General features: G+C 32.0%; 1 protein-coding gene across 2 annotated transcripts in view; it reads left to right on the top strand.

The window, feature by feature from the left end:
* beta-PheRS (phenylalanine--tRNA ligase beta subunit) overlaps nt 1-12,034 on the top strand; it is a 212,810-nt gene extending 200,776 nt beyond the window's left edge. For both annotated transcript variants that reach the window (XM_072529913.1, XM_072529912.1), the window contains exon 10: nt 11,785-12,034. In XM_072529913.1, coding sequence (XP_072386014.1) covers nt 11,785-11,936 — 152 coding nt within the window. In that variant the 3' untranslated portion in view covers nt 11,937-12,034. The remainder of the gene's footprint in view (nt 1-11,784) is intronic.
* The last annotated feature ends 336 nt before the right edge of the window (nt 12,035-12,370 follow it).

The following is a 12,370-nucleotide window of genomic DNA, read 5'->3' as shown; positions in this document are numbered from 1 at the left end:
CAACTTTCAATTTTAAATTACAAAGTGATGGATATTGCAAAAATTAAATTCGCATTATTTTAATAGTTTTATACCACTTATCAAAATTCTAATATCTACACATAGACAATATTAACGAAATAATAATTCAAGGTAAAAAAACAAAACTAAATTGTTTACATTAATAGTTATAGAAATTGATTATAACATTGTTTTCATGAACTAAAATAAGCAATGTATGTAGTGCGAAACACTATTGGCACTGGTTGAGGTTGTTTTGCTATCGAATACGTATGAAAAACGCGTGGTGTCTTTAACAAACCTTCCTCTTCTACCTCACTATATTTTTTTGGTTTGCATTTAGATATTTTTGGACAAAATGCTTACTGCATAGAAATTTTTTTTTTAAATCGGGTAGCTCCAGACTTTCCAATGCAGCATTACCTACAACAATATTATTATTAACACAACTGAAAAAAAGCAACTATCTGCACAATAAAGTAAAAAACAATTTAAGTTCTGTATTCAAAATATAAATAACTTGGCAGTTATGCCAATATATGTTTATATATATATATATATATATATATATATATATATATATATATATATATATGTATGTATAAGAGTAAGAAAAAAGAAATTTTTATATAGGAATTAAAAAGATCCCATAGGACTACCAGAAATAAATTTTTGGTAGTCCTATGTGATCTAGTCTTTCACCCATTCTAAGTAGCTATGTCATGGATGATGTTATCAGTGATTGTATCAACAATTGCACTGTTTTCATTCCTTTTTTTTTTTTAAAGATATGTAGATGATTTAGTTTTGGCACTTCTTAAACACAAAATTATTGAAATAGTCAACATTTTCAAGTATCATAATCAACATATACAATTTACAGTTGAGGAAGAGTTAGACAATTCTCTAGTTCCTTAGAGTAGGTTTCAAGTCCAGTGCTTTATACAGGTTGGTGAATTGTTTGCAGTTGGTAAGTTTGGTATGGTTGATTCGTAGTCTTGTAATAGTCGATGCTTCTCTTCTAGTTATGAAGTCTAGGGAGAGATGACCAATAAAAGATTGAAGTTTATGAAAAGTTGTTTTGCTCTTTTGTTCTAAGTTTTGTCAAGTATCCTCTACCGACTTTTTAAAAACGAATTTCGAGATTCGTTAGCTAGTTGAATTGGAGTGACTTCAGTCACCACATGGTTGGTAGCTTCTTTGGCAAAATGATCTGCTGTTTTATTACCAGTAATTCCGGTGTGAGAAGGCAGCAATATGAGAGAGACTGATACATCGTAAGCAGAGAGATTTTGGTATTATGTCATGAATGTTTTGAACTAATAGGTGCTCAGTGAAAATTGTATTGACTAAATGGATATATGAAAGTTAATCTGAACAAATGGCAATATGTCTGTTTTGATGTGAGATGCATTTAAAAGCCAACACAATACTATATAGTTCACCTGTGCAAACGTTGCATATTAAGGGTAACCGAGATGATCTTACAAGTTCATGTTTAGTGGCTACTGCACAACCAATACCAGTGGTAGTTTTAGAAGCATCTGTATAGAGAATTAAATTCTAAAAATGCTTTCTTTATAAGAAGGTTAAAAGATTCAAGTTTGTTAAAAATAGTGAGTGAGGTATATATTGAAGGGAGATCCCAGAGGGGAAGTAAAGGTAGAGGAAATGAACTAGTCAGAAAAAGGTCAATATTTTTAAGTAGTGGACAAATTAATTGAGGTATAGGTTTTATGATAAGGTGTTGGTTATTGTTAGTGGAAGAAGACGGCATTGTGGCAATTAGGGAATGAACGGGATTAAATGGATTTGCGGATGTTGATGCAGCATACGAAAGTAGAAGTGATTATCGTCTTGGGTAGGAGAAAGTTCATTAGATTGACGGTATACACTCTCAATAGGACTAAAGCGAAAAGCGCTCAGACCTAGAAGTAGTTTTATTGGCACCCCATTGAAGATGACTGAGGGTTTTAAAAATGTTCAACCTTTTAAAACAATTGATTTTAAGTTCAGAGATTTGATTTTTTCAATTTAATCTGGAGTCAAACATAAAACCGACAGTTTTACTATAATTAACAACAGAAAGTAGAGAATTGTTAAATAAAATTTGAGGTAAGGGAGTGGAAATTCCTATGGAAAATTTTATTAATTTGGTTTTGCTCTCAGAGAGTGATAATCCTAGTTCGTTAGATTTACTACACTTTGTATAAGTTTATATGAGGTTGGGACAGATTTAACATGGCAGTAAATGATTAGGTCATCAGCGTATTGAACATATTTGATGGGAGGCAAATTTCGTTGATGCAAGAATGAATAAAGTTAAACTTAATGCAGATTCTAAAGGGACACCTTAATTTTGAGGAAGAGATTGAAAAAGTTTACCCTTGGCAAGGACTTTAAAGATTCTTTCAATTAGATATTTTTTTACAAATGAGAAAATATTACCATTTAAATTATAGTGGGAGATTTTGTCAATGATTGCTTTTCTGGAGATTGAATAAAATGCCCCTTCAACGTTAAGTACAGTTGCTACGACATTTTGTTGATTATAGATTGCTTAAGAAATGTGTGTTTGAAAAATAAAAAAGTTATCAATAGTAGACCGATTACGTCAGAAGCCGGATTGAGCGTCGGGAATAATATTATACTGTTTAACGAACCAAGTGAGTATTTCATTGATCATTGTTTCAAGAAGTTTGCAGGTAATACAAGTAAGAGAAATCAGACGAAAGATATTGGAGTTATAGATGGTTGGTCAGGTTTTTTTTTAATTGGAATGATTATAGAATTGCGCCAAACATCTGGGAATTTTTGTGTGTTCTAGATAAGGTTATAAAAATTTCGAGAAGTTTGGAGAGAGATGTATTAGAGAGATTTTTTAAAAATATATAAGGGATATCATCGGGATCATCAGCAGATTTTGTACATGAAAACAAGGTAAATTTTAGTTTATTTAGGGTAAACAAGGCGTTCATAAACGTGACATCGTGTGGAGTTGACGAGATGGTGGAGAAAGATTGAGCGCGTAAAGAACTGGGAGTAAAAGCCATATTACTTTTATTGAATCTGTCTTCAACCCCATTAGCGAGTGTGTCGGAAATGAATTGACTGTCAGAGATAACTGTGTTGTTGAAGATGATAGGAGAAATAGTTAGGATATAGGAATGAAGGATGACTAAATTCATAGGATGAAGGTTAGTTTTATTGCCTTGGATTTGTGAAACAGTTTTTTTTTTATAAATGAGAGTGGAGTTATCATATCCACTGGTAACATCCTAATATATAAGACTAAATAATGTAAACTAAATTGTAACATATAACTTTTAACGGGTTTTTACCCAGATATTTAGTGGCTCAAATAATGTACACCTAGACACTGATGATGGAATATGGATTCCGAAAACGATTTGTCTTCATGACATAACCCGTTTGTGTTCGTTTGTTTTTTGTAATGATCTTTCTTTTATCTTAGTATAAATTAGGGCAAGATCTTTCATTAACGATTGTCAGCGGTATGTCAGTGGTAAATTTACTGGCTTCATTTAGAGGGTCGTTGGTGCCTAAGGAATTTTCGAGAAATTTTTCAAGATCATTCTAGAAAACCCTAATTTTTGTGTGTTTTATAGGATTTGAGTGCAGCTTTTAGTTCGAAATAGTTTATACCAGAGTTCGGATAATTGGTATCTTGTGAAACTGAGGATGAATAATGAAAGGGCGAAGAAAGAAAAGAGTATATATGGTTAGGTCCAGATTTGTTGCAAAACTTTTATTTTAAATTTTCTGCCAGAATCTTGGCTGTCTCTTAATTGTCAAGGATAACCTTTCGATTAAAAAAGAGATTGGATATTTTAATGTTATTTTTTATTAACAATTTTTTTTCCATACTGGACTTGGGCTAGTATTTGAAGTACATAAAGTTTTCTTACTTAATTAAATATCATGTCTAAATTTGGCAAAAGATGAAGTAAAAATATACAGAGAGCAGAAAAAATGAATAAATACGAGAGAAAGAGAGAAATTATATTCATCATGTATGCTGTGATTAGATTTGACATCAGAAGATTTATCAGAGGATGCACTTATATATACTCTTGTAAGTCGGAGGTAGGCTGTTCTTTTAACTTTTTTAAGATTCTAGTGATACGGTATTTTAGTGATCTTTTCCTTGTACCTATGTAGAGCTGTAATAAGTCCTTTTGAATACCATCTATGTTGGAGGATTTTTAAGCTTCTTGTAGTGGGGTGATACATACAAAAGAGTTCTCAAGAAATGTAATAAGTTGCGTGGAATTGAGTATAAAATTAGTCGGATTATCTTTGTAAATCATTTCTATAGCGGAAATATAATAAGGTTTTATCGAGTAATCCAATCAAAGATTAGATTTGGACATTTTTTGGTTGGTTTGGGTGGCATCGAAAATGCCGAAGGAGGAAAAGAACTTAATAGAGCAAGAATACCGTATGAAGATAGAATGGTAGGAGTATCAGGAGGACTGTCATTGAAGTGTCCCCTTCTTTGTCTTACTGCCAACATGGGCTTTGAATTAGTACGACGAGGGATGGATAAATCCATAATGGCAGCCAGGATGGGTATGTAGTTAACGGAGATGGACTCAATTTCCGAAGATAGAAATTCTTTTGATAAAGTTAAGGATTTAGGATTAAGGACTCCTTAGAGTCAGCTGAAAATGAAGAAGAGGGAGGAGCATTAGCTGCAATGAGTGTGTGATCTGGTCAACTGGAGACTTTGCAATCAGACCCCACGGTACGACCCGTAAGCTTACAAAGAAAACACTATAGTCTGTTAGAGAATAAAAATATTTTAAAGGATGTATTTTCATGGTTAATTAACAGAGAAGATTGCACTTCGAAGTTCACCTTGTCAGGGATTACAAATGTTACCCTAGGAAAACTCCTGATATATGCCTATTGATCATCTGATGTTCCGTATTTTTTAGGGACGGCTCGATTAGTGAATGCGGGATGGAAGGAGATACATTTGAAATAAGGATTCTTTTGGTCCCAGAAAGAAGCCTGCAGATAAAGATGACGGTGAAATTAATTATGACGTTCGGTGTATTAGTTGATCAACGATGTCGGTAGAACTGAGGAAAATGCAGATTCGATTAATCGAAATGCGAGATGTAAAAGTAATATTTTTTGGATAAACTATTTCACCGATTTCTTTAATATATTTAAATAAAACAGTATTCAAAATGGAGTGCATGACAATAACTTGTTCCCTTTTAGAAAACGAGCGGGGAGGAGGTCTAGAGACTGCGGCAACGATATATGATTTTGGGTTGGAATTGAAGTTGTTTGGTGTAAATGTAAATATTTAATTGCTGTTCATTATGTGTAGTCCTGGTTACCCAGACCGTAACACAATACCTAAATGTAAGTACCTAATGGGCCCTCTCCCAAACTGGAAAGAAAGAAAAAAGGATCTCACCTATTTCTTGGGATTTTCACTGGTTTTCTTTAATTACACCAATATAGCCGCAATTAAATTCGACTATTGAAATATAAAACCAAATTTGATACTCGTTTTCTTATCACATTGTGATTAAAGAACTTCGCTTCCTATTGTTAACTCGTCGATGAATTACTTTATCTGTTTAACACTGTTTAAATCTTTAAAATCCGTGAGGAACTTTAAAAAGGGTGTTTAACCTTTGACAGTTATTTGACGTTTTTTGAATCGATTATTTGAAGCTTTATTTGTAAACTTCAACATTTTATTAAAAAAACAGTTTGAAAAAGTGCTTTTTAGCTTCTAAACATTTACACTACTTTTGATATTTTTCATGTCATACGGCTGTACGTAGGCTCAATGAAAAGCTGGTGTAAAAGCACAATTAAAAAAAAACAGAAATTTCCATAACCAATAACAAGAAGCAAGCTGATATATTGCATTGGACAGATCTCCCTTGCATTTTTCTGTGGCAATATTTTACGAGTACCATTATTTTAATGTTTCAAAACTAATTTACTTCTTCACTGTGTATGCCATTTATAAATCGAATTATAAAATTTAGATATTCTTTTACAATGTGTTCAATTTTCAGCTCTTAATGTTAATAAACAATGAAAATATTTGCAATTTCTTAAAAAAGAAAAAAAAATGCTATTTGATTTCCTCTGGGCAATAGAAGGTTTTGGTTTTTTTTTTAATGTTTTTTTTTATTAGCTTTATATTGAGCCTAGATACAAGTGTATCACATAAAAAAGTCAAAGTTATTAGAAATTTTTATATGCTAAAAATTTGTTATTCTTCAAACTGATTTTTAAAAACAAATTTAATATAATCTTGATGTTTGTTTTTAATAATTTAAAACGAAGCCATAAAAATCGATTTCTATTTACAAAATAACCCTAGAGTGACTGTTTGGACAAGTAGTTGTTTAAATAATCGGTCTCCTGGATAAACAAATCGAATAACTCATAAACTGTATGGTCGTTCTGTATGATATTTAGCACACTTTAAAAACTCATTAACTGCCATAATTTTAAATAGTTGTATTACATATCGTTATGCAAAAAAGAAAGTTATTTATATTTATATTATTTATATTTATATTAACATTTATAAATTTTACGTTAAAAATAAGGGTTTTTAAATTATCTCGGTCAATTCTTTATGTATTTTAATTATAAAAATCTCAATATTAGAGAACATTTTATGATCTATAACTTTTATTTTAATCATATATCTCTAACATGAATAAGAAACGTTTTATACGCATAAACTTTTTTCACATTTTACGATTGTTTAATAAAAAAGCAAAGCAAAATTAGCTGTAGTCTTCACATAATTGTCATCAGCTACCCCTCATATACCTTTTAGAGACTTTAAATATCTGTTTAAGATTTTTTCAGCTTTTTTAGAGTTGTAGATCATAAAAAGTTATGTAATTTTTGAGAGTATCCAAATTAAAATACATGAAACTATTAACCGAAGTAGTTGCAAAAAAACCGTATTTTTGCAGTTATTTATAAATTATAATAACTCTTTTTTTGCGCAAAGACATGTAACATAGCTCCTTGAAATTGTGGAAATGAATAAGTTATTAAAGTGCGCTAAATATCAATCAGAGCAAATAGTTTATAGGTTATTTAATCTGTTTATAAACATTTATAATAACGTTGATATCGTTTATGCCACAAACTTATTTAGAGGCTTATGAAAAACTGGTGAAAAACACACTTTCTAAAACAGAAACAGAATCTTCTATGACCATTACTAGGCAAGAGAGCATTTTATATTTAAAACCAAAGCATTTTATTCTTAAAATCATACTTCCATTGTCTATCAACAGTAAGAGCTGAAAATTGAAGGGACACTAAATGAAGATCTGAATTGTGCGTTCCAACTTACATATGGCATATGCGGTAAAGAAGTAAAAATTTATAACCTGTTAAAATGATGTATTCGTAAAATACCGCTTTGGAAAAGTAGAATGGAGAACCATTTGAGCTCGGTTTTTTTTTAGATTTGAACTTTTTCAAAATGAAGCGCGATTGAAAAATTTGCAATATCTTGGCTTCTGTGGCACGTGAAACATAATTTTTTTTTAAACTGGGATAGCTCAACAAAAAGTTGTTTACATAATCGCTTTCTACGATAAACAAATCGTCACTATTTTTATTAGTTACATTACATACCATTATGCAAAAACAAAGTTATTAAAATTTATAAATTTCTGCAAAATCAAGGGTTTTTTGCAACTGTTTTGGTGAATTCTTTATATATTTTAATTTAGAAACTCACAAATGGAAGAACTTTTTGAATCTACAATTTTTATTTTAACTATTTTTCTCTAAACTGGATAAAAAACGTTTATAGCCAAAATCACCTGTATGTCTTCACAGATTTATTATTAACTAACCCTTATATATCTTTTAGAACCTTCAAATATCTGTATAAAATTTTTACGTGAAACCAATAATTTTTTCCCAGATGGACCTTTGTATAAATTAGTTCTCCGATAAAGATGAACTTATTTCTACTTTTCAATACAATAACTAAAAGTAGCTAAAGAAATACATATTTAAATATCTAATACTTTGTTTATGTTTATTAACTTTATATTTATTCACTAATTTGTTTTTCCGAAGTTTATTATATCATAATTATAATACCAACGAAAACGTAAAATTCGAATTAATGCATCTCGAATATGACGCGTGCGCCCTGGCTATAATAAGAAATGATGAATGAAAAAAAAATAAACATTTTTTCAAGTTAATTGCGTAACGGAAACGTTGTAAAATAAAAGAATATAAAAAAAGTTTCTATTTACTTACCAGAGTGTAATATCCATCTTTGGCAAGCCGAAGGATTTTTGTCGGAAATCTGAACATTCTTAATCCATGAATTTTGTATGGTGATAAACCACATTTGTAATAACAACAAATATTTTCGGCCATCTGTAAAAAACCATTTATTTATTATGGAAGTAACATTATTTTAATTTAAAATCACTTTTTTCAAATATTATCGAATGTATGTATTATCCGGTAAAATTTATTTCTGAATAACTAATTTCTTCATTTCTCATACAATGTTTTTTTATGTTTTAAACACATATAAATAAAATGTTTTACTTACCTCGGACCAAATTTTTGTAATACACTTCCAAATAAAATAAAATATTTAAATGCTTTAAACTTATTTAGATATATGAAGATTTAGAAGCCACAGTACGTTTATGTACAGGGTGTCTCAGAGTAGATTTTAGTTTTTAAATCAATAAAACTCGGTTTCAGAACCTGTTAGAAAAACATTTATTAGGCAAATAGACACACAGAAAACGCGGATTTTATTTTTTAAATAACACGTCGGTTAGATGTTGATCATCTCGCTCGTAGCACTCTTGCAATCTGGAGCGCAAATTGAGAAAGACGCGCTCACACATATCCACTGGAATGTTCTTAATAGCCTTGCGAATATTTTGCTTCAGCTCTTCGATGGTGGCTGGTGGGTTAGCGTAGACGATGTTCTTTAAATACCCCCACAGAAAAAAATCTAAAGGGGTAAGGTCAGGATATCTTGGGGGAAAACGAATATCACCCTTTTGTGAAATCAGTGTGCCTGGAAACATTTCTGTTTCTGTGGGCGTTTATTGAAATGTTCGCTGTGTGTGGCGTAGCACCGTCTTGCTGGAACCATGTATTGCCTGGATTATACCCTGGAAAATTATTCAATTCTGGACGTAGCCAATTCCGCAACATGGCAGTGTATCGTGTACTATTAACAGTTAGCGTGCGTCCCCTAGCATCTTCAAACAAATAAGGTCAGATGATCTCCGATGCAGACATGCCACACCAAACCGTCACCTTTCTTGAATGCAACTGTTTCTGGTGTAATTCATTTGGATTTTCAGGACACCAGTAGCGAGCATTGTGCTTGTTGACATATCCATTAAGGTGAAAGTGAGCCTCGTCACTGAAAATAATCCCTTCTTAAGCCACCGTCATCCCAAAAACGAGTCATCATCTCCCCAGAAAAATTTTTCCTCAGTAAGTGATCAGTTTTTTTGGTTAATATTGGTTTAACTGAATTTTATAAGGGTGAAAACTTAAATCCTGCTTTAAAATACGCTGGATACTAGCACGAGACAAATTTAGCGCTTGTGCATGTTTGCGAAGTGAACGCCGAGGATTACCATTCACAGCACGTCGAACTCTTTCAATATTGACAGGAGTTCGAATAGTTTTTGGTGTGCCTGGATGTTTCACATTTGTGACAACTCCTTCTTCTCTAAATTTCTTTACCCATGCGTGCACTAACATCGCGGATGGTGCATCACCCACGCGTCTAATATTGTACCGCGCACAAAAACGCCGCCGAGCCACTATATAGGAATCGTTGGCTTTAAAATACGCCTCAACCATGTAGGCGCGCTGCATCTTCGTCCACTTTTCCATGGTAACTGAAATCCGCACGTGTCGGCTACACGGCTGATGCATCGTTTCCATGGAATTTCGAACAGGGTCGGCGTAAGGTACGTTTAAATACTAAAATCTACTCTGAGACACCCTGTACAATTTTAGTTGACACGATATTTTTACTAGTTGATAGTAATAACTCTATTTTAAATGAATACGTTGTGATTCATGGTCTGTGTTTTGTACCTAACATTTTTATTTGTAAGTAAACCTGTTGCTACTATGTCAGTGAAATATTGCAACGCTGGTGAATTTAATTCAGTGGATCAAAAATGGACGTTTAGTTTAGTCCTTAACTTTTTCACATAGCACCATCTAGTATAATGTATATCAAACAAACAATGGTATATTAAAATCTATTGAGACAGAAAGAGTGGTGACATCTAGTGACTGTCTCAATTAGAATCAAACAAATGTATACATTGCGTTGGCTAACTAGACCTATTTAAACAATGCTAATACTTATAAATTTAGTAAAAAAATTAATCTGGTTCGATAATTATGTTGACATTTCTACAAATATTTCCAGTTTTTAACACGTTGAGTTCCATATGAACCCAGAATGGACTCACACTTTTATGGGATTGTAGGGTCGCATAAAGCCACTCTGGTCTCACGGCAACCTGTGTACAATTTTTTTGCGTGGTGCTTAGTTGACTTCTCAAATTCTATTTAAACGTATGGCATCTGAAAATGCGTGGCTTGCAGAGCCCAAATTGGCCTTCGTATTGTGAGATCAGTGTGACACAACGTGACATTTTCTTATTACTTTTGTTTTATAGAAATAAAATTGGTTTTTTTTAAATAAACTGTTTATTAATGGAAATATAAAGAAATAAGTGCACCCTCTTTCAACATAAATTGATTAACAAAAAATACAAAAGGAAATATAACATTCAATCGTCCTTTATGAATTTATGTGTATCAAAAAAAAAACAGCAGACAGTAGAATTTATTGCATACTACACAACAAAAACAGCTTTGAGGAGTTTTTGAATAAACATCTTTTCTTCCAAGATCACTGGAAATTCTACTGTAGCATACAACACATCGATGTCTTTTACTTCGGCCGACATTCAACTATCGTCGGAATCAATTGGTGGCAGTTATGTTATACAATATTCAATCGTTTCATTTATAGTATCAATTCTAGATATAGAGGGGTTATTTTGCATTTTATCCCTTTGGCAAATCTTTCGGGAGAACAAATAATATCAACATATCATCTCACCAGAACTTGCATTACATATATAAAAGAATGATCTTCTTCTGCTTCTGACATTACTGCCTGTCAAAATCAGTTCAGATAACGCTGCTTATAATTAATGCGAAATTCGAAATATAAGAATCGATCAGCAATCGACCAGATAATCATAAAACCTTTCCGCATCACCCAAACTTGCTTATACATCGCTTCAATGTGCATCACTTGATTTGTCTTGTGGTGGGAATATCGTGGTGATACGTTAGATTCACGTACCCGCTTTGCACTTCAAGTCTTTCTCCTGGCCGCGTGAGACCAACGTGTCACCATGAAAAACACACAAATATACCAACTTTTAAGTGCCAAACCAAAACAACATATTTTTGGCAAATATTCATGTTGGGTATACATTTTTCGTTACATCTTTTTTTTGTGTGTATCGTGGCACTTACCGTGTTAAATCACTGTTCAGAAATATTTGAACCCATTCCTTCGTAAGATATTGATCCTTATTTTTCTTAATTTTAAATATAAATAAGTTACAAGTAATACTTTTATATATAAAGTAAAGATAGAAATAAATAAAAATTTAAATTTTCATTTTTCCGTTTTTTTTTAATTTTTAGATCCATCATACTTTCCAGGGAGATCTGCAAATATAATTTGCCACGGAACTTCCATAGGAAAGATTGGCGTATTGCATCCTGATGTGTTAACCAAATTTGAACTTACAAATCCATGTTCGGCTTTAGAAATAAATATTCAATCATTTGTTTAATTCTGCATGGTTGAACTAAAAATCCATACTCTGTTAAATTATTTTTTAAATAAAACATTTTTAATTGAGTAGGTATTAGACGTTGTTAAATAAACAAATCATTTTGTTTTATTTACTTTCAAAGCAAGTCAACGTATGTGCTTATTAGTGCCACTGGGTATTACAAAAAGATTTATAGTACATTAATTACATTAGCTTTTATATTGTATTGTACAGTCCTATTAATTTAATGAAATCTAACTTCTTTTAGACACTCACGTAACGTTAACAGTTTTTTGAACCGAAGCTTCTATACTGGCGTTGTATTACTTTTTTCTGTAATAAAATGCTGAGGCGAGCGTCAGGGAAGAAGCGCCACAAGCGGCGTCACGAGTAGCGTCACAAAATAACGGTCTTCACATCGATTAACTACTCTTCACGATTTCGTCTCTAGT

This window comes from Diabrotica undecimpunctata, chromosome 4 (genome assembly GCF_040954645.1).
Source record: "Diabrotica undecimpunctata isolate CICGRU chromosome 4, icDiaUnde3, whole genome shotgun sequence".
Taxonomy (NCBI): Eukaryota; Metazoa; Arthropoda; class Insecta; order Coleoptera; family Chrysomelidae; genus Diabrotica; species Diabrotica undecimpunctata.
Note: the sequence above shows the minus strand (reverse complement) of the source record. Positions and strands in the feature narration are given on the sequence as shown.